Source organism: Anas acuta, chromosome Z, assembly GCF_963932015.1.
Source record: "Anas acuta chromosome Z, bAnaAcu1.1, whole genome shotgun sequence".
In the NCBI taxonomy this organism is placed as follows: domain Eukaryota; kingdom Metazoa; phylum Chordata; class Aves; order Anseriformes; family Anatidae; genus Anas; species Anas acuta.
In genome coordinates, this window is record NC_089017.1 from 15,664,550 (window position 1) to 15,686,791 (window position 22,242).

Genomic DNA, 22,242 nt, shown 5'->3' on the forward strand with positions numbered 1-22,242 from the left:
ATGCAGGGATGTGCAGGGTTGGGATCAGGAAAGCCAAGCAGATGACAGCAAGCTGAGTGTTGCAGTTGATACCATAGAAGGAAGGGATGTCATCTGAAAGGACCTAGAAAAGCTTGAGAAGTGGGCCCACATGATCCTAATGAGGTTCAACAAGTCCAAGTGCAGGGTGCTGCACCTGGGCCGGGGCAATCCTAGTCATGAGCACAGACTGTGAGAGGAACTCATTGAGAGCAACCCTGCAGAGAAGGACTTGGGGGTTGTGGTAGATAAAAAGCTTGACATGAGCCAGCAATGTGTATGCCTGCAGCCCAGAAGGCCACCTGTATACTGGGGTGCATCAACAGAGGGGTGGCCAGCAGGTCGAGGGGGCTGATTGTCCCCCTCTGTGCTGCCCTTGTGAGGCTCCACCTGGAGTGCTGTGCCCTGGTCTGGAGCCTCCAGCACAAGAAGGATGTTAATCTGCTAGAACGGGTCCAGAGAAAGGCCACAAAGATGATGAAGGGGCTGGAGAACCTCTCCTACGAAGAAAGGTTGAGAGAGCTGGGACTATTCAGCCTAGGAAAGAGAAGGTTCCAGGGTGACCTCATTGCAACCTTTCAGTACCTGAAGGGGACTTATAAAAAAGATGGAGAGAAACTCTTTTCTCCATCAGATAATGACAGGACAAATGGGAATAGTTTTAAAATAAAAGAGGGGAGATTTAGATTAGAGATTAGAAGGAAATTCTTTACTCAGAGGGTGGGGAGGCACTGGAACAGGTTTCCCAGAGAGGTTGTAGATGCCCCATCCCTGGAATTGTTCAAGACTATGGTAGATGAGGCTCTGAACAACCTTATCTAGTAGATGGGGTCCCTGCCTATGGCAGAGGGGTTGAAACTAGGTGATCATTGAGGTCCCTTTCAACCCAAGCCATTCTATGATGCTATGATTCATGTAAGTTTTGTAGATGATTTAGGTATTCCAATCTGGGTCTACATACATTATTTTAAATTTTATGTATTCATTTGTCTGTTTGTCTGTGTATTTATTTACTCATCTTTCTTGTTTCTAATAAAGAGTAATAAATGGTAAAGCAAAATTATGCAGGTCTTGCTCTCTGAACGGAATGCTAGCTGTATGCACAGTCATGCTTGATAACCTACAGATTTATGTTTTATTATGCCCTCAAAACCTGTAACTCTCATGTATGAGCTATTTTTATTTATAACCTGAAAAGTGTCCTAAATGAACAGACAACCCTGTAAGATCCTGAGGACTCTCGTCCACTCTCTCCCATCCTTAAATGTCTGCATTATAAAGAAGTGGTGGTCAAATGCAAAATGACATCTTTTTAAGTCATCGGCTTAGATAAGACTTAATGAAAATCCAAATATTTAGATTTGCATAAACTCAGATTAATATAATAAATCTCCTCAAAGTATTAACGGTATATAATGATACAGGGTAAACAGCTTTGTCAATAATAATTTGTATATGAAAACAGAGGTCAGTGTCATACACCTAATTAATTATTCTTTAAAAATGCATAATATTTCAATAAATAATAAAAAATAAGCAACTCATGCACAGGGTAGGTTCCACAAAGAGCAACTCATATAATAGAATTATTAGTCTTTAATCTACAAGATTAACAGTTGGCTCTGAAATGGACACAAGAAAACAATGTTTCATCAAGTTTCTTTTAAGAAACATTGATTCACAGGGGAACAATTGCTTCAGAAGTTTCAGAATTATATCTGAATCTTAGTCCTTGAGATGAGCCCTACAGTTTTATCAGCTATTATTACTGAAAGGTAATTTTAGGATATTTAGTATCTGACAAAACCACTCTTTAAAAATTATTCATAATATTTCTAAACAGATAAGGATTTGATCTCCAAAAATAATCATCCCTTTACAGAGCATGTTATAACCAGTAATTTTACACTACTGGCTGATTATGGAATTCATACCAAAGAGCTATGTCACACATAGTTAATGAAAAACAGCCATACTTTTCATACGTTTAAAACCTAATCTTTTTTTTTTCTTTTTTTCTCAACATATAATCTTCACAAATATTCAGTCTCCTTAAAATCCAGAATTTAGTATTTTTCTAACTGCTTTCTGGTGGAAGTACGCATTGAGATCACTAGTATGTGGCAATCACATTATGGTACTCTGTGTTCAAGCTGTAGGTAATCTGTTGGTTCATTTATTTAAAACCTGTGAATCTCCATGTAAGTATCTGTAAAAATCCTGTAAGTTTGAATGCTTCTTTTACAATTGAATCTTGGCATTTGCATGGCTAAAATGTTTAATTTAAATATAATCCCTTTATTCATATACTTAATGGATCTGCTGCAGACAGGTATAATATAGAAACCTTCTAGAGACTCCTAACTTTATCTAATAACCAGTGTCAATACACGGAGTCTATCTATAAGACAGCCAGTTTCTTAGTGCAAGCAACAACAAAATTAATATAATTATGTTCTTACCAACTTTTCAGTTTAAAACATCATCTACAAAATGGGAAACAGTAACAGTAACCTTTTGGAACTTAAATTTCTTGACTGAGCAGTATTAATGTGCCACCGAGTGAAATGCAGGAAGCACACTGTTTTGAGTGTGAGCCTCAGGTCTTCCAATACACATGACTGTCTTGAATATGGGGCTGTAGGGTGTTTTGAGTGTTTTCCTTGCCACAACAGAGCAGCTAAAGATTTTAGAGAATCCCTAAGAATGCAGGAGCTTGGTGTCAATATGTTATTCCTCCCGTCCAGGAGGAGGATCACACAAATCCAGGCAGAAACACAAACAGTATCATAGTGTATTGTTTAACACAATAAAATTAACTGGTTAACACAGCGTATTTGTTTCTTATTTCTTGAATGCAAAATGTTTATCCTTGGGAATTTGTTTTGACACTGAAAAACCTGTAAACAATTGACTTACTAATTTACCTTTTTTTTTTTTTTTTTTTGGGTAGCTAAAACAAAATAATACTGGAACAACACATTAAATATAAAGCTTACCAGACACGATTTTCAAATTTGCAACCCTAAGTTAGGCACATATACATTAAAAAATGGCTTGACTTTCACATATACTTAGCAAGCTGAGCTCTGTTTGACTTCTGACCATATTTTCTAAAATTAGAAATTGATTATTTCACTGGTTCCAAAAATCAATTTATTGTGTCAGCAACTGATGATTTATTAAGTTTATTTTTAAAAATCTGGAGTTTTTTATTAAGCAAAGGTAGGGTCACATTTTTGAGATGGGGTAAAGCACATGTCTGGATTATTTTAAATTTACATTTTTAACCAAAATTTTACATTTAACATGTTGATTTCATTAGATTGTGTTTCAGATGAGACAGCGGTTTCAATTAAGGAAGAAGAGAGACAACCCCACCGCACACATCTTGGTAAGAAGAGGCTAGCAATTCCAAAGCAAGAAGTCTTCTTAAATGACTATTAACAAATGCAAAGTACAGACTGAATACAAAGGTGACAAATGTTAAACTGAGCCAAAATTCCACATTCAGAGCAGTTGAACTACTTGCTCTACTTGTAGTACGTACAGTGTGTTACGCAAATGCAAGAAAACAAAAATCACTCTTTCAGACGTTTCCTATCTGTTTCAGTATGTTTCTGGGCGGTTAGCAGCGCCAGCATCTGGAAGGTCATAACCATGAACCATCTAGGAATAAGTGGCCGTTTCAGAAGCAACACGTTTATATCAGCTTAACGAGAAAGAGTTAAATGCCAGAGACCTGACTATTGACCTGAGCCCTGTAAGCAATCATTAGAGAAGAAGAGGGAAGGCAAGGTGAAACACTAACAATAGATGATATTGAATAATTTTATAATAATAAAATTAAACTAATTCCAAAAGTCTCAGTATAAAGAAGAAATCTCAACTGAAGCAACAAGACCTAGAAAAATCGTTGAATTGATTACTTAGCAATTTTCAAAGACACTTAAGCAGGATATGTGAGAACTCTGACACAGGTTTTCATTGCTGGCATTTGAAAATAATGAGCTATTTAAATATATTTAAATTGGCAAATAAAAACTTCTTCTCAAATTAAACAAAAAGTCAGGTATGCACTGTGCATTGCTCCTAGAGTTATGGCAATTTGTCATAAACCTTTTAAGATAATTTCTCTTAACATAAGTCTAGCGGAGAGAGTGACTATCTGTATGGTGTTTCTGCACCATACACAGGCACAATTTTCAAGTTACTTGAAAAATTTTCAAGCTACTTGTTGTCAGAATTTAGCAGGATTTTAAAGAACTTCTGAATCATCATGCTACCTAATTCCTTTCATAACCTAATCAAACTTTACCCAAGGACTACTCTGAGTTTTGGGGTTTCCACTGTGTTTCAACACTTTCACTACCTTTCAACCCCTTCCCATGAAAACTCTTTAATTAATATCTACCCAAAACTGATCAAGGTCTACTATGAAGCAAAAGACCATTTGCAATGGAAGATTTTAATTATTGTTATATTTCTTGTACAAATGTAGCCTTTAACTTGTTTGCAGAGACCCTTGAAATTATTCTGCAGTTAACATGATCAATGATGTTAAAATATTTTTCCTGTATTTTTGTTTGTTTTGTTTTGCCTGACTGTGATGAGAATACGTGTCCTTGTTTATCAAAAATAAATAAATAAATAAATAAATTTAGTTTGGATAATCTGCACGTGATTTTCTTTTTAAATAAGACAAATGTCAAGGTCAGGGGACTAAATCATGACACAGTATGAATCAAGTCTATTAACACTGAAGCAGGTGTCTGACATGCTTCAAAGTTTAAGATATCATTAGGACTAGAGAAAGAGGAGAAGAGCAACATGTCACATGGGTCCCTAACAGTAATACCAGCAACATTGGTGAGAATAATAGCTGCTGACGTCTCAATTAAATTAGCTACAGCAGAGCTGGATTATGAGGCACGGAAATAGTACTAAGAGAACTCAGAACTGCCGTATTAGAAACTGACCTACTAATCACACATAGAGCTAAAAAGCCCTACTGGGTACTAAAAGCCTTCTCACCAATGGTAATAGAATTCGATAGAAACTTTCTGATATTTATAGTCACAGTTTAATGCAGAACTAGGGTATGTGAGAGAAAAATCACTGAATAAGAACTCAGAAGTTTTTTGCTAAGGAACTTACATCTTAACTGAGGGAAAACATACAACAAACAAACAAACAAACAAACAACAACAACAACAAATGGAAATACAGAAACAGGTTTACTAGCTTGCCATAGAATCATAGAATATCCCTAGCCGGAAGGGACCCATAAGGATCATCAAGTCCAGCTCCTTGCTCCACACAGGTATACCCAAAAATTCAGACTGTATGACTATGTCCACAGTCCAAACACTTCTTGAACTCCAACAGACTTAGTGCCATGACTACGTCCCTGTGGGGAGCCTGTTCCAGTGCGTGACAACCCTACAACCCTCTTAGTGAAGAACCTCTTCCTGATACCCAACCTGAACCTCCCCTGCCGCAGCTTGACAACATTCCCTTGGGTCCTATCACTGGTTGCTAAAGAGAATAGATCAGTGTGTGTGCCTCCACTCCCCCTCCTGAGGAAGCTGTAGGCCATGATGAGGTCTCCCCTCAGCCTCCTCTTTTCCAGGCTGAACAGGCCAAGTGACCTCAGCTGCTCCTCATACATCCTTGTACCTCTAGGCCCTTCACCATCTTTGTAGCCCTCCTCTGGACACTCTCCAATAGTTTCATGTCCTTTTTGCCCAGAACTGCACACAGTACTCGAGGTGAGACTGCACCAGCACAGAGTAGAGCGGGACAGTCACCTCCCTCAGCTGACTAGTGATGCTGCGCTTGATGCACGCCAGGATACAGCTAGCCCTCCTGGCTGCCGGGGCACACTGCTGGCATTTATGGAAAACATTTTTTTTTTCAATAATCTACTACCCCTGAAGAACTGGATTGAGAAGAGCTCTGAGGAGAAAGACCTGGGGGTGTTGATTGATGAGAAGCTGAATATCAGCCAGCAACATGCACTTACAGCATAGAAAGCCAACTGTACCCTGGGCTGCATCAAAAGCAGCATGGCCAGCAGTATGAGGGAGGTGATTCTGCCCACCAACTCTGCTATTGTGAAACCCCTACCTGGAGTCCTGCATTCAGTTTTGGGGACCCCAGCACAAGAAGGACATGGACCTGTAACAGCAAGTCCAGAGGAGAGCCACAAGGATGATCAAGGGGCTGGAGCACCTCTACTATGAAGACAGGCTGAGGGTGTTGGGTTTGTTCAGCCTGGAGAAGAGAAGGCTCTGGGAAGACCTTACAGGGGCCATAGAGTACCTAAAGAGAGCCTGCAGGAAAGCTGGGGAGGGAGTCTGTCAAGGAGTGGAGTGATAGGGCAAGGGGGAATTTAGCTTTAAACTAAAAGAGGGTAGGTCTAGGTTAGATATTAGGAAGAATTTTTTTTTACTCCTAAGCAGTGAGGCACTGGCACAGGTTGCCCACAGAAGCTGTGGGCATCCCCAAAGGAGCTCAAGGAAAGGTTGGATGGGGCTTTGAGCAACTTGGTCTGGTGGGAGGTGTCCCTGCACGTGGCAGGCGTGATCTTCAAGGTCCCTTCCAAACCAAGCCATTCTATGATTCTATGAACTAAAAATAAAACCTCTTTATTAGGTTCCATTTACAGTCATCATGTTTTCAATCCTCTCTATATTGGTATCAGTATTCAGTAATGCTTACAGCAAGATGTGCAGCAAGAATAATAAAGAAAAGGTGTAGCAGAGGTATATATTTTCTCTTCTGAAAGTGAAGTATTTCACAGGAAATATAAATGACAATATCACTGTAAAAGTATCAAAAATATTGTGGGAAAAAATGTGGAAAAATGAAAGTGTGGAAAATGAAATTAAATAATGAAAATCAATGCAAACAAACAACCAAAGTACCAAACATTACAGAAGATATATATATTAAAAACAAAGAACAACAAAACAAACAAAGAAACAAACAAACAAAAAGAGCATTTCTCATATAGGACACAGATTATGTGCTTGGGAAAGTTATATGGAAGTTGTTGAACCCACATCTTTTAAAATGTCAATCTATCTTTTGTCTGTAGTGAGGATAAGCAAGAAACATTCTAAGATATTACCAAATATAGTACCTAAATCAAAATAGAAACTCTTTATATAACTGAATGAGATAGAAGAATCCTGCATTCCTGTCACCATAATTCATGTATTATACTCTGCTTCTGACAGATACACACAAAGAAACTAAAGTGATATAAAATTTCACCCAAATATGCCATGAATAATGAAAGAGAAAATTAGTCTGTCAGTGAAAGATATTCAAGTTGGTAGTATCTATTTAGAATGTTAGCAAAAAAGCCTACTATGTTTCTTTTGGTTACTTAGTTTATTGGAAAACATAAGAAAGCAGAAAATTCAGAGATAGATGTATTTTTTCTAGGCTTGCAGTAACAATACAGAAATTCTTGAACTAAAATTATAATTTTATTAGATCTGTGATGCAGAGATATTAAGCACATTGTATACTTTAAACTACATTTAATAGATTATTATATTCAGACTATTTTATAGAGATATTTCATGACAGATCAGGTTAGAAATATTTGAACTACATAGTCAGCATAGTTAAACTAAAGGTTAACAAAGTTATATTCCATTTTATAATGCAATTTCACTGGATTGTGTCCCACTTTTTTTTAACCAAATGAAATATTAGTCCTGTGTATTAACAGATTATATTATAATGTGACATGGAAAAGGAAAAGGAATTTTGCAAATAAAGCTGCTGAAGTAACTAGATTTTTGATTCAGCTATCTAATTAAAAAAATTAAAAATCAATTTGGATTATCCATAAATTATTTTAAAACTCTTTTTCTCACCAAGATGAAAAACCTATTGAGAAAAGAAGCTGCTGCTAAGAACAGCATAATTTATTAAACAGCTTGCCCAAGAGACAATGGGATCTATATTTAATTCCTTCCTTTGTTTGCCCTATTCACCATGTTACAGAACAACTAAGATACAAGTATTCTACACACAATTTAACAATTTAACAATTTAACAAGAGAAAAGAACATAAAGATAACCACATTAGATTACCCCACAGCCTAGTGTTTAGGGCACTATACAGGACTATGTAATGGTGGAAAACTTAAATATAAGATTCTGCTCTTGTTCTGGTAGAAGAGGGTGCCATCTAAATCTTAAACTCCTGTTTGATCTTGGTAGACTGCTCCTATGCATCCCCATTTTAACAGTTAACACTATCCATGCAATTTAAGCCAAATTTGATACTTGTATTGACTGAAGTCACACATTCAAATTACAATATTAACAATCAAAATGGAAGGATAACCTATATGGGTATCAACGATAATATAAAATAAACTTATAGTTTACATTTACACAATTTACTTAGTGTTTATACTACAGATACAATACAGGAATTACTTGAAAGTTCTCGGTTGTTCCACTAAAGCACTTTTATTAGATCCCTGTTATTAGATCCCTGCTACAGTTTAGTCCTCAGAAAAGAAAGGTTACTACTTCATTTTTATAAATATAGCAGACACCACATAATATCATTTGGAGTTCTTTCAGAAGGAAATCCAAACATGATTTAAACTTCCAGAGAGACAAAAAATGTCATTAAATGAATTCATTCACCAGAAAGAAACTTGAAATCATAAGGAACATTCTGGGTGATGCAATCAACTCCCCTGCTGTTACAGGCTTCAAATCATACAACTATTCTCATAGCTAATTTTAGCATGCAACAATTGATTACTTCCATACTTTCCTCCAATATGCTATTGGAAGGCTGTTCCAGAGTCTCTTTTGTCTGATAGAGTTTAGGAGTACTCTTGATTTCCAGCCTACAGATCCTAGTGGACAATTAAAACCCATTGATTTGTTGTATTGTGCCAGTACAGCTCCATCACAGAAATATTAGAATATCTAATGCAACTGTGGCTGCCTGGCAGCAACACCTCCTGGCAGGTATGTTTTAACTTGCTCTTCAATGATAAAGGATTGACAAGCATGACATTTCTCTTACCAGCTGGAGCACATCTTTATCAAGAATAACTTTACTATTTATTTATTTATTTAAACAAGAATCCTTAAAAAATCTGCAGCCTACCATCTGCCACCACTGGTGATACATACCACATAGGTATGTATCTAGTATACAACTCTCTGCTGTTTTCCATTTAATTTCACAATACATAAGGAATTGTTATGTTATGTTCTGTAGCTGAAAACCTTTCTGCAGAAACAAATACATTGCTAAACATGCTGTAATCCCCCAGAGGAGGGAAAATTTTTTTTTTTTTTACTTATTTCCTTGTTCTGTCTTCTTATGTAGACAGAAAAAAAATCAACAAAATCAATTATTTTTCCCCAGAAAATGCAATTACATCAATTCACAAAAGTCCATGTACAAAAACCCTTAATTCTTGCTTCAAAAATTCTATATGTACTTTTCATGTTTGATCCTACAAGAAACTCAGAAAGCTAGACAAAATATCCTTGTTATTTCTCTAGACATGCAAGACAATCTTTATTCAAAGTACGCCCTAAATATATTAATAATAGTGCAAAATTTACATGGATAATAGGACATTTGCATGGACATCAAAGTCTCTTTTGGTATCATAAATTTTTTCCTGTGTTCAGCTGTGGTGACCCCAGCACAAGAAGGACATGGACATGCTAGAGAGTCCAGAGAGGATGATCAAGGGGCTGGAGCACATCTCCTATGAAGACAGGCTGAGGGAGTTGGGGCTGTTCAGACTGGAGAAGAGAAGGTTCCCGGAAGACCTTGTTGCAGCCTTCCAGTACCTAAAGGGGTCCTACAAGAAAGCTGGAAAGGGGAGAAGGGGGGAACTCAGGGAGTATAGTAATAGGACACGGGAATGGCTTTAAACTAAAAGAGGATTTAGATTTGCTATTCAAAAAAAATCTTTACTCCTAAGAGGTGAGGGACTAACACAGGCTGCCCAGAGAAGCTGTGGATGCCCCATTCCAGGAAGTGTTCAAGGCCAGGCTGGACGAGGCTTTGGGCAGCCTTGTCTGGTGGGAGGTGTCCCTGCCCATAGCAGGGGGGTTGGAACTGGATGATATTTAAGCTCCTTTCCAAACCAAACCATCCTATGATTTTGTGATTCTATGAAATAATGTATCTATTAAAACCTGTAGCAGTCACTATTGCTAATAAAATCTCATTCCAACAACACTGGCGTTCCAACATCGTATGACATTCCAACAACATATGTTCATGAAAGCAAGAACTACTGCATATTCAAACAAACATTTTTTCCTCATAAATTTAGGCATACTTATAAATGATATGATTCTGTGCTTTCTGTAACTGACCATTAAAACACTGAGTACATTTTTGGCAAGAAAATTACGGTATTTGATGACTTGATCTGATGAGGTTTTAAAGGTTGTCTCATGCTTTCCAAATCCTTGCTGTTATCAATGCTATTGATAATGGAAAGAATAGCATAACTGAACTAGGCTGACATTTTATATATAACTCTCTTCAAGAGTTCATAGGCAGATTAAGCACTGAAGATCTGCATGAAACTTTGTAAATACTCAGAATAGGAAAATCTATGGTTTATATAAATATTCATTCATTATCACCACAAATTCCAAATTCCATTCTATCTGTATTTCTGTCCTGATGACAGATGTTTCTGCACCTGTAAATACGCAACAGAGTTAACTGACTTTAGTTTCACGGTAAACATGAATTTCAACAGAAAGTTGTTGCACTAAGAATGTGAAGCCTAGGCACCACCCTCTGTACACTGACAGTCTTCCACATCCTTATTTTGAGGGTACAAATAGCAACAAGCATTGAGCTGATGGGGATTTCTGCAAGGGCTTTGCCAGTTGCAACGAGGATGGAGCAAATAGCCAAAACACATAAATCCTTCCCTCAGCAAAAGCACAATCTGAAGGCACTTTCTTAATAACACTGTGGTTTCGTTGGTTGGTTGGTTTTGTTTTGTTTTAGGGAGGGGGGGGGGGGGTGAGAGAAATCTCGTATAAATATATACATTCAAATGCAAGTCCCAAAGCACTTCTTCCTGTCCAGCATTCTGCCTCTGTTCCCTTGACTGAATGAGTGACATACCTGTGAATACATAGGTGGCAAATGGCCGTGCAGGAAAGCAATGAACTTAAACTCACAGTCCCAAGTATGCTTAGGTATTTATATTTTTCAAGTCTAAATCTTTATCAAAAGTACTCAATAAGGAGTTGAGTAGTAATGTTGGGAGAAGCTGAGGGAGTTTAGAGGTGAAACATTTGAATGACTGATGGAAAGAAAAAATTGAGTATCTTGAAATTAATTGAGTATTTTTATTTTCCCTAGGGATTTGTTTGTTCATTTGTTTTCAGACACTACCATCTGTCTGGTCAGATCTCCTCTAAATACTGATCTAAAAGTAAATCCTGAAATTAAAAGTATGTTGGTTCATTGGCATGTATTCTATTTCAGGAAGTGCATTCATTTCACCTCTCAAAAAAATAATATATATATATATATTATATATATACATATTTATTTTATATATATATATAATAGATATATTTATTTATTTATTGACTCTGTATAATGAACATAAAGGCCTAGGTATCCAAACTTATTGTAGAGTTGTCTGAACCAATGGTTCAAAAATGTGTATTAAGCAAAACTCTTAAAACTTTTATTCATATTCACTTTGCAGAGGATAAGCAGTGCTCTAAATTATCTTCTGTAAAATCCTTCTTCCACTTCATGGAACAAGTGAGAGAGCCTCTAGCTGGTACAATCCCTACTTTATTATGACTTAATCTCTGATTCCTGCTTGGCTGCCATAAATAGCCATACATTAGCTCAGCTGCAGATCAGCGTGCATACCTTTTTGTGACTGTGGTATTCCCAGTGGCAGTTACTTTGCCACAAGCCACATCTACTTGCAAAATGCAATCCTAGAGAAGGAAATATGACCAGGCTGTGAGGATTATACTGTGTCTTGAGACTCCATTCATGTTAAAGAAACTAGCAGACAGATCACCAACATATGCTGTAATAATTTAAGCTTCCCAGAAGTTAAAATTTGAAAATGTTTATTATGTAGATAACCAACACAGCACCTTAAATGCCCTTTTATCCAGACAGATCTTCCTAGCAAATAATTATGGCCAGATATCCCAAACTAATCCCCATGTTAAAATTGCCTATTTTTGGAAACGGCAATTTCAGTATTTGTAGGCTGGATATTCCAAATACTCTTGGATTAGAAAGTGGGGAAAGATCAGAGGTCCTTAACAACCTTCCTTCTTTGGGGGGTTGTTAGGGTTATTATGCTTTCATCGGACAGGTCAGTCTGCTGCAGTTTACTCCATGTAGGAGGTGATGAACATTTTGTATGGCAATTATCCAAAGGGCTTGGAAATTCTTTAGGGAGAACTGCAGTCACTGATGTACTTTTACCCTGAAGAATGTTCCAGAACCACTTCTGATCAAAATCCCAAATGGGAATAAGGAAAGATGACGTATTTGTTAATCGGTAACCTTTGCCTATGCTCCCCTTGAAGATCTCTGAGTCAGAGTACGGTCAAGAGAACTACTGTCTCACAAAATTAGGTAACTTGCAAGAAATTCAGAAGGGCTGAAACAATGCACTATGGTCTAAGATGCATAAAGAGATATCTTAAGAAAATGTTCAGTTGGTCAATAATTGGTCAGTACCATAACTACAGCTGAAGTCTAGATACACCTGTTTAAATTTTCCCTTTAAAATAACACCATAGTAAGAAACATGGTTAACCTGTTACTGTTAATGTCTCAAGTATTGAGACAAACTAAATGAAAATATCACCACCATTAATCATTTCATAACTAAAATTTACTCAATTCTTTGAAATCAATAGCTGCCTATGGAGAATACAGCTGGATACACAGGCAAGCAAAACCAGTTTTTGAAACAAGTCTTCCCTATTACTTATACATACCACAGGAGTATGTGAAATTTCATCGATGGTTCTACCAACTCTAAACAGCAAGGCTATTTCACCACAAAGTTCTTGTCCAGCTTTGAATTTGCAAGGCATATTATAGGTGTGTTGTAATTGTTTTCAGTTTAAAGGTAATTAAATTCTGAAAACTTTAAATTCCTTTTGAATAACACAAGGTATACCAGCACCACCAGAAAACAAATTAATCCTTAAAAAAGCTGATGGTTAAAGAACTCATTCTTTAATATTTATTCCAATAAATTATCAAAGAGAAATAAATCCCATAATAATGTGAAATAAGACTCATGAAAGTAATGCAATACAAAATTTTATGATTCTAAGACACAACACAGAATATCTTTTTCCTTAAAATAATCCAAAAATTGTATGATTATTCTCAAGGCATAGAACTGACCTTGGAATTCCAGCAAGTAACTGTTGTGTCAAACCCAACAACTTGTAAAGATCGGAAAATGTTAGAGTTACGTCCATATGATAAGCGTAGGTAACTTTTAATCCTTAGCTACTGACAGTGTAAAAATGTGTTTGCATTTAACATCAAAGAACATTTGTCAATGGCTGAAATTAAGAATTTGACAATAACTATGTAAGAATCAATGGAAAGAGGGTAAGAGTCACCTCTTTTCATCTAAATAAGAATCATCTGCTTTCCTGAAGGGGACAAGCTGTCATCTGTCATATCAAAGCAACCAAGTTAAAAGGAGACAATATAAAATAATACAGTTTAAATTCCTTCAGACAATTGAGAATAGGAAGCCATGCTACTTCAGAAAAAAAAAAAATGAAACCTTCTCCACGTTTTCCGTAAAGTTACTGAATGTTATCATACAGTAAAATTCAAGTTGGAATATAGAAAGAATAGAGACTCTCCTTTTGAGAGGTGAGCTAAGCTAAGTAAACAAACGGAAAAAGACAGGTTCCTTTGAACAACAGAATTTGAGACTCAGGAATACTTTGTATCACTATACCTTTCTAGTGTTTGAATATCATTAATATTCCAACAATTCTTTTAATCTGTTCCCAGTAGAAAGAGGATTGCTGCCACTTAAAAATAGTTACCAGTTTCCTAAGCAAAGTAGTACATTTCTTTTTTCAGATGTTGGGGATCAATTATATCCACTCCTTTGAAATTTTGTTTTTTGCATACTTCATTTTGCCAACCCCATGGACATGAAAAATTATTCCATTTATTAACAGCTACTGACCAATAGCTTTTACTGGAAATAGTCTCATCTCCTATCAGGTTAACATAAAAACTATCTTAAAGTGTTCTGCTGTTATCAAAGAGTTAATCCAGTCATATAAAAGTATCAAGCATCATGTATTCTGTCCAGGTTTCAGCAGACAATACTGAAATCCAATTAGTATTAACGTAAAAAATGTCATTTGCATAGGGTACAAGCGAAACCTGGCTATTTATATTTTAATGAGATTAAAGAATAATGAGTCATAAATTATATTTGTTGACCAACCTTCTTCAGTTTTGTAAACATTAGCTTTTAGTGTTTCTTCTCTTCCCACTCTCTAATCTCCTCTACTCCCTGCTCCCATATAACATGTTGAACTAAAATAATAAATATTAATGGACAAGTCTTTGGTTGTCTCCAAATGCCAAGTATGTGAATCTCAAGTAAACCTGAACCAGAATACTTAAAACTATAACTTCTTTTCCCGGTAGAAGCCAAATTCCTACCCTGAAATGACCCCATCTGTGAATTAAAAACTTACCCTTTTAACACAGATCAAAGAATTTAGAAACAATATAAGAATCCAGAAATTTACTTAAATGAAATGTAATACGCGATATATAACTAACATATTTAATATAACAATCTTTTTTTTTTTTCTTTATTACCATAGTTTAAAAAGTTGTGATGTAAGGTAATTTTTACTGAGTCAAAGTACAGGTAGAGATTAATTCTTCTCAAAGAAAAAGAGAAGGTGGCTCTTTGTTAGCAGGCACGAGTGAAGAGACAGTAGAGGAACTGCATAAACAATCAACAGAGAGTTTGAGTAAAAAAAGCTTAAATTACTTTCTACTATTGTGACTTAAGCTAACAAGAAGGCTAAAATCTGAGAAGACATAAATCAGGATTATATATAGAGAAAATAAGACTTTCTGAAAGATTATAAGATCCTTCAAGAAACAACTTGACTAACTTAGCCTGAAAATGATTGGTTAAAAAAGATGGGTGTGAGCTACAGCAAAATGTTGTCTGTTAACTACCCAGTCATTACAGTATATAAAGAAAAGCACATTCAATATATCCAGGGGAGACCATGAAAAAATGGAAACAATTCAGAATGTGCCCATTATGCTTTCTGATAATTTTCACACATACATACAAAACTGTTACGGTGTTATAACAAACTACTTTACCACTACTTAGAGCAACATACATACACAGATGGTTATACTGTATATAAATATATATGTATATCTACAAATATATATGTAAAAGTGCGTGTATATATAAATATATAATGACATTCTGGAACAAAAATAGCAATAGAAATCTACTGTGCTCTATCTAACCCTGTCAAGACACAGTGTTTCAAAGTATTTTCAGTCCAAATTAACAAAACAAACCAGGTAGCGCATCCAAATGACAGAGTTATGCAATAACTTCATTGATCATAAATTTAGGACAGAAGAGCAAAAGGTAGGCTTTGGCAGAGTAGGATTCCACTGTGAACTAAACATTGTCATTCCACATTCCTCCTTACATATTGCAAATCCTAAATTTTAAGGGGCAAAATCAGAGTTTGAATCACTTGCAGAAAGTGAAGATGAATACACTAGTCATTCAAATAAATAAATAAATAAATAAATGAAAAAAAAAAAAAAGTTAAATGATTCTAGAATAGCAGATTGAAATCCCAACAGGATGCTAATCTGTCTAGGACCAAAAGTCCCAAAGTGAGTCACTACACAGTTTGCATTAGTTCATAAGGTTACATTTTCATTCCTGCATATAAATTTTACTTGCAGAAGTGCCATAACTATTGCGTGGAAAACTATAGAGCACTTCTGTGGTAAAGGATGTAATTTTTATATACGGATACAGATAGATACAGATCCAGCCTATCCATCAGGAGCATTGTCAGGCTTAGGTGAATAGTATCTCAGGAGCACTTCTGTTTTTTTGCATGGCTGCAAGTGAAAGCTTGGCTAATATGAATGATAGAAAAATAAATCCTTGCCCTAGTTCCATATGGTAAAAATATTTTCATCTCTTCACTGCAACTCAGCATATTAAACACTTTAGGTGCTACTGGTCAGCCAAGTTGTTAGCAATATGAAGCAAAAGGCAATAGATGTCTTAAAATGAAACTCTTTGTTTCATTTGGTATATAGACCTTACTAAACTCATCATAACTTCAACAATGCCTGAAGCAAAGCAACACCTGTTATTGAGCATAAGAAAACATGGAATAAGGTGACCTTTCATACTTAGCAGTACTGTGAAAACCTACTGGTCATAGAAGATTAAACAAACTTTTTAATCTCAGGAAGCTTTCTTCTTAGTTTAACAAATCATGTTTGTTTGTTTTTTTCCCCCTCCAAGCGTCAGTTTCAAATCCAGATTTCCAAAGGAAGAATTGCTATATTCCTCTGAGGTTTTTATATTAATGTCTTAAGTCTAAAATACTAAAATCTAGTAAAATACTGCACTGAAAAGCAGTTCAGAAAGAAACTTCATTTTTTCCACAAACGTTCTAGAACAAACATATAAGAAAATAACTGTGTAAAACATTTCATTCTGGTTTGGGTTAGAAGAAAAGAGTCCTAACTGTTTGGCATAGTGTTGTTCAGACTCAGTTCCAAATTATTAATTAGTGAGCTTTGGTGACTCAACATGTCCTAAGGATGTACCAAAAGTTCATGCATTAGGATTGAGATCTTCATTTCCATCAGTTTTCTTCACAGTTACAGATTGTCCTGTTCTCACAAAATGGAAGGACCTGTGTAATATTGGTAAGTCAAACCATTTTGGCTGGCCAAAACCTATGTGGGTTTCTATAAAATGTATAAACAAACAATTTAGTATCATTACTTTTGAATTCTGGGAACAAAAGAAGACAGAATCATAGTAACAACTGCATTCATTCAGGGATTTACTAAGGTGTTTTTCAAAAAGCTAGTTAGTCAAAAAATTAATCTAAAACAAACAATAGCACGAAATGAGATACGCTCATCTCAATTTGCCGTGGATGAACCATATAGAACAACAATGATCAAATCAAGTATATATAGCAGGATTAAATAGGAACCAAGAAAGGATATATATATTTTTCTTATTCATTGCCTTGATAAGCAAATTAAATTTCATTAAATCTCATTAGCATGAAAGCTGGCATAAAAGGATGGATTCATAGGCTGATTTTGTTTACTCAGAAAACTTGGTGTGTTCACCTGTATATTAATTTCAAACCTTTATCAACTTAAAAAACAGAAGTTCTTTAACACAGGTTTTTCAATTCTACTTTTCCTATGGTAAAACTAAAAGGCATGTGCAATATTTGTTTACTCAATTAGGAAAGCCAAAATTGAATACAATGTTTATCTTTATTTGGTTTGACATCAAAAAGGCAGATAAATGTAATGGAAAGGAAAGCTAGGTTATACAATTCAGCAGTAAATGTTTCTAAAATTGTTTTCAATGTGAATGGCAGTAAGCTGCATGCTGTTAATACATAATTTATGTTATACAGTGTGCAGTGTGGTAACTAGTTATAAAATCTTATTCTTCCTTCTACTATCATTATGTTTCTCACTGTTACTCAGACTGGCTTTATCCTCACCTGGGACAACACTTGCCCCAACCACTGTACCCCTTTAATTGTACGTGTTTTATATTTGCTTCTCTGCAACTCATACTGCCTGAAACAGCTTCTGACAAAATGCCTCCTTTTTGTCTACTCCATTCTCATTTCTATGCCCTTTAAAGTACGTTCAAATTATAGCTACCTTTATCTGCCTGATACAGTTTCGATCCCAGTTGTGCAGCCAGGGAACATATATATTTTATAGCTGGTTTTGGATAGCAGTCAATTCCTTTCTATTACTAACGTTACCAGGACGGTTCAGATACTGGAGTTCTCACCATACCTCCAAAAGCTTCTGGGTTCACATTTAAACCCTGCTGTTAAGGGCCACCAGCTTTATGCTGTTCTTACCCTAAACCCTCTTAGAGGACCAAACACACAGAAACACATCCACCACCTTGGCTCGTATGTCACACTGATAAAAAAACAACTTTCAAAGGGGTTTATTTTTTATCTCCCTCTTTCTCCCCGCTATTCCAAGGAGAACTATCACATGACAGCATAGTGTATGTCTCACAGGTATAGAAGATACCTTTAAAAAGCAACATCTCTAAGGTACAGAATATTATTAGTTCTACTTCTGAAACACATGAATCTGCATGCAGATGAAGATTACAAATTATCATAAAGTACATGATGCTGGCCACAAAACAGCTTTGATGTGTTGCATCAGCACGGGGGAAGCGTTATTAAAAGACTACCAACTTATATTTGTATTAAACACAAAACTAATTGGGTCCCATGGTATATATCATTTCCTTTATCTTTATTATCATCCTTTAATGGACAGAAATCTGAAAGTAGCATAAGGTGAAGTTATATACATATAGAAGAACACTTTATGACAATTACAATTCACAAAAGAAAAGGTTGCCATACCTGATAGGCAAAGTGTAGATTTGTGAAGGTTCAGAATTTAAAAAACAAAAGAAAACTATGACTGGCAGCTTAAAATTATGTTACTCATAAATGCTCTTTACAAACCTACTGTAGCATGAATAAGCAAATTTGCCAGTTCTCCAAGTCTTGAGGAGCTAGCACAGGCTAAAAATGTTTCAACACTAAGTTAAGGTATAACATTCAGTAAACACAAACATAGGCATGGTACAGTTTCCATTGACTTAAAATACTAAACATAGGTCATCTAATTAAATTCATTTAATTGCCTCAGCAAACACTTCTGCCACAGTCTTGCCTAGACAAGGGGTGCATGTTCTGTGGCAAACAGCATGGGGCTGGGAAGGAGCACTCAGGGAAAACAGCTAACTACATTTTAGAGAGGATAAATAAAAGAGTTGGTTTGCTCAAAATCCATTTCAGAAGACTGTAGACTTCGTGTTGTTTTAAAACCATTTAGACAGAAGATAGACCCTGAGGGTTAAAATGTTCTTAAAATTATTGCTCTAAGTTATTAAAAACAGAAGTAGGCCAAATTCTTAGAAGACAAAGGAAATTGTCTTCCTGTTAGGTGTGCAGTCCAGTACCCTTTCCAACACATTTTGCTAAATAAACTGCCAAGAGAGAAAGATTAAACATATTAAAGATCACATTGTTAATTTTCCTTGGTGACCAGAAGTTGGCTATAAAATGTTTTTTTATGTAAGCTAAAATGGTCTTAGGTGGAATAAAATGTAATGAAGAACAGTGCATGCATCAAAAGGGAAGTGAGTCTACCAATTATTTATTAAAATTAAAGTAATAAAAGAAAACGAGCAGCCAGAGCATCACACACCCCTTCCCCCTCCCTCCCCCCCCATAATCTGACAGTCTGCTTGCAGGCTCCTGCCATTGGCTCTGCGCGCAGGAGCTGGCGCCTCTGACAAATGACACTCAGCTGACGCCAGCGCTGGTGCTGCCAGGCACCAGGGTCTCGATTTTTATACTGTTCCTCTTAAATACAACTTTAAAATGTCATAAAAAGGATTTGGCCTTAAGAACTCTACTAACATGTTTCCCGGGGAAAATTCTTCCTGCAAATTAGTCATATACAGAGGCTAACATACACTGAGGACATATCTTTCAAAAATACATGCACATGAAGCCAATCTCACAACTTGAATGCAAATTTTCTCCAGTGAGCTTCCATAATTATGTTTGCCATTAAGAGACTCAATATTTACCCAATGAACACAAGTTTTCTGCAAAACTATTCTTGCATTAGATAATGTTCACTAAGCACTAATCAAGACAAATTCCAATATAAAGAGCATGACATGACGCAACAACCACTGGTAGAATTTATAAGCAAGTCAACTGCACTGTATTGCAAAGAAAGTTACAGAGAAAGACTGTTCAGTGAACAAGAACTATGTATGTCTGTGGTTTAGCAAGGAAACAGATGTTTTAATGATGATAAAGGGATTTTAATGCTATGTGACTGTCTTCCAAACACACAAAAACCTACCAGAAAAATGAATTGAAGATTACTGTATTATCATATGAATGAACATTTTTTCCTGTTTTCAGGCCACTTGAATGTATAGAAATAAGCTCCAGGGCAAACAACACAATATGAAAGGACGAAAATACATCTTCATCATTTCCATCTAGTAATGCTAAGAAAGAAGTGGGAAGTATTTCTGTACCTTTGATACAAAAAGAAAATATGTTTCTCTGCTCAAAAGGCTTTTACCATATAGGAAAGCATGACCATTACAATTCCATTTCTATCACTTGTCTCTTCTGTACAGGCAAAGGAGTGCCAAACATATTACTTCAGCAGTACTATCTCTGTGAGATTCTCACAGCCCAGTTAGTCCTCATTTGACATTAATGTGGGAAAAAACACAGCATCTGGTACTTGCCATGGTATTTTGCAAACAAGCATTTTGAGTTTAACAATCTGTAATGTGTATTGATTACTCACCATATCCATGAATGCCTCCTGAAGGGAAAATTATTCACATGCATCATGTTCACAGATCTTCCAACATCAGTGTTTTCCTTGTCAGACAGCTTTATCTGTTATGGTATTCATAGATGCATTCCAGAACAACTGCACGAGCAGTTAACAGCAGGGATTATTGCAAGAGTAACTGTAATCCACAAAAATAAAAATTCCCAGGATCTGAAGAAAGACTTGTCACAGGGTTTTCTAGGTACATGTCCATCCATTTATGCCTCACTTTCTACTTAAAAATACATTAAACTAATCAGTATACAGAAACAGTATGACAATGCCAACAGTTTGCCTTGATAAAAATCCAAGTGGTTTTAATACGAATTAAAGCATCTTCATATGCAGCATCTTGTACAGTTGGAAAAGGTTAGTCAAAAGGTAGCTTCTTGTCATCCATGCCAGATCAGTGGTGAGAGGAAAACGTGTAACTTCAGATTGCTTTGCCATGTTCGGAAAGGAATATTGCTTTTTCTTCTTTCTTAGACACATATTCATCACTGATCACTCTAATGCAGTTTTCCCTTATTACAAGCCCAGGGAACAGGGTGGTGTTTAATAGCCATGTACAACAAAACCAAACTTCTTTCAGAATTTGATTCTCTGGGTTTATTTCTTCATCTAAGAAAGAAGGAAGGAAGTATGCTTTTTCTGCTCCAAAGAACAGGTCTACAGTTAGAGACCATCATGAGACAAGATCACATCATGATCAAATTCGCTTTTGCTGTCTAACCCCATAAGAAGGCTGTCTGCTCCCTTTAAGTAAAATGACTAAGCTATTGATTCTTGCACTGCAGAACCTAGTTCTCTTTTGATGTTGCACTGTACATAAAAATCATGTGCATCATTTTTTATGTTGCAAAACGAAAGCACAGCCTAAAGTCCCGTGTTGTCTGAGAATTCTTTCTCTGCTGTCCTTTTGTTTGTTTTTATTTTTATTTTTCCCACCCACCCCCCACCCCCTTTCCAGTCCAGCTCCCAGCTAGTAGTTATCACTCCTGAAGCTCTGGCAACATCCTCGGGAAAGCTTCTTAATTAAGCCCAAGCTGGAGAGCCGCTTCCTACGCTCCAAGCGCAACGCAGGCAACAGGCTCGCTCTTCCTCGCTGCTGGCAAGGATTTCCAACGTACCCCTCGGGCTCCCGCTGTCCTCGCCCGCTCTGCTCGGCGCTCCGGACACTCGCGGGCTCGGCAGCACCCCGCCTGCAGCGGAGCGGGGCTGGGCTGGGGCTGCGGTGGAGGCAGGCTGCCTGGCGGAGCCGGCGCTGGCGTCAAGGGGGCCCTCTAGGTGGGTTCTCCCGGCACAGCGCCGTCCTGCGCGGCTCTTCCCACCCACGCACGGAGCGGGGAAGGATGGGGCCGTGCGGGGAGCAGAGCACCGGAGCCTTCCTTAAAGCCACCTCTTTCCCCCCCTCGGTGGCTGCGAGCGAGGGGAATGCAGCAATC

At 36.7% G+C, this 22,242-nt stretch overlaps 1 protein-coding gene across 4 annotated transcripts in view; it reads right to left on the reverse strand.

Moving 5' to 3' along the window:
* The window catches only part of PDE4D (phosphodiesterase 4D), a 525,614-nt gene that overhangs the window by 278,848 nt on the left and 224,524 nt on the right, over window positions 1-22,242 (reverse strand). The window contains exon 1 of one of the 4 annotated variants that reach the window (XM_068666385.1): window positions 20,768-21,737. The exons of the other annotated variants lie outside the window; for them this stretch is intronic. Coding sequence (XP_068522486.1) covers window positions 20,768-20,814 — 47 coding nt within the window. The 5' untranslated portion in view covers window positions 20,815-21,737. Of the gene's footprint in view, window positions 1-20,767; window positions 21,738-22,242 lie in introns of those variants that run through there. 4 annotated transcript variants of the gene reach the window in all.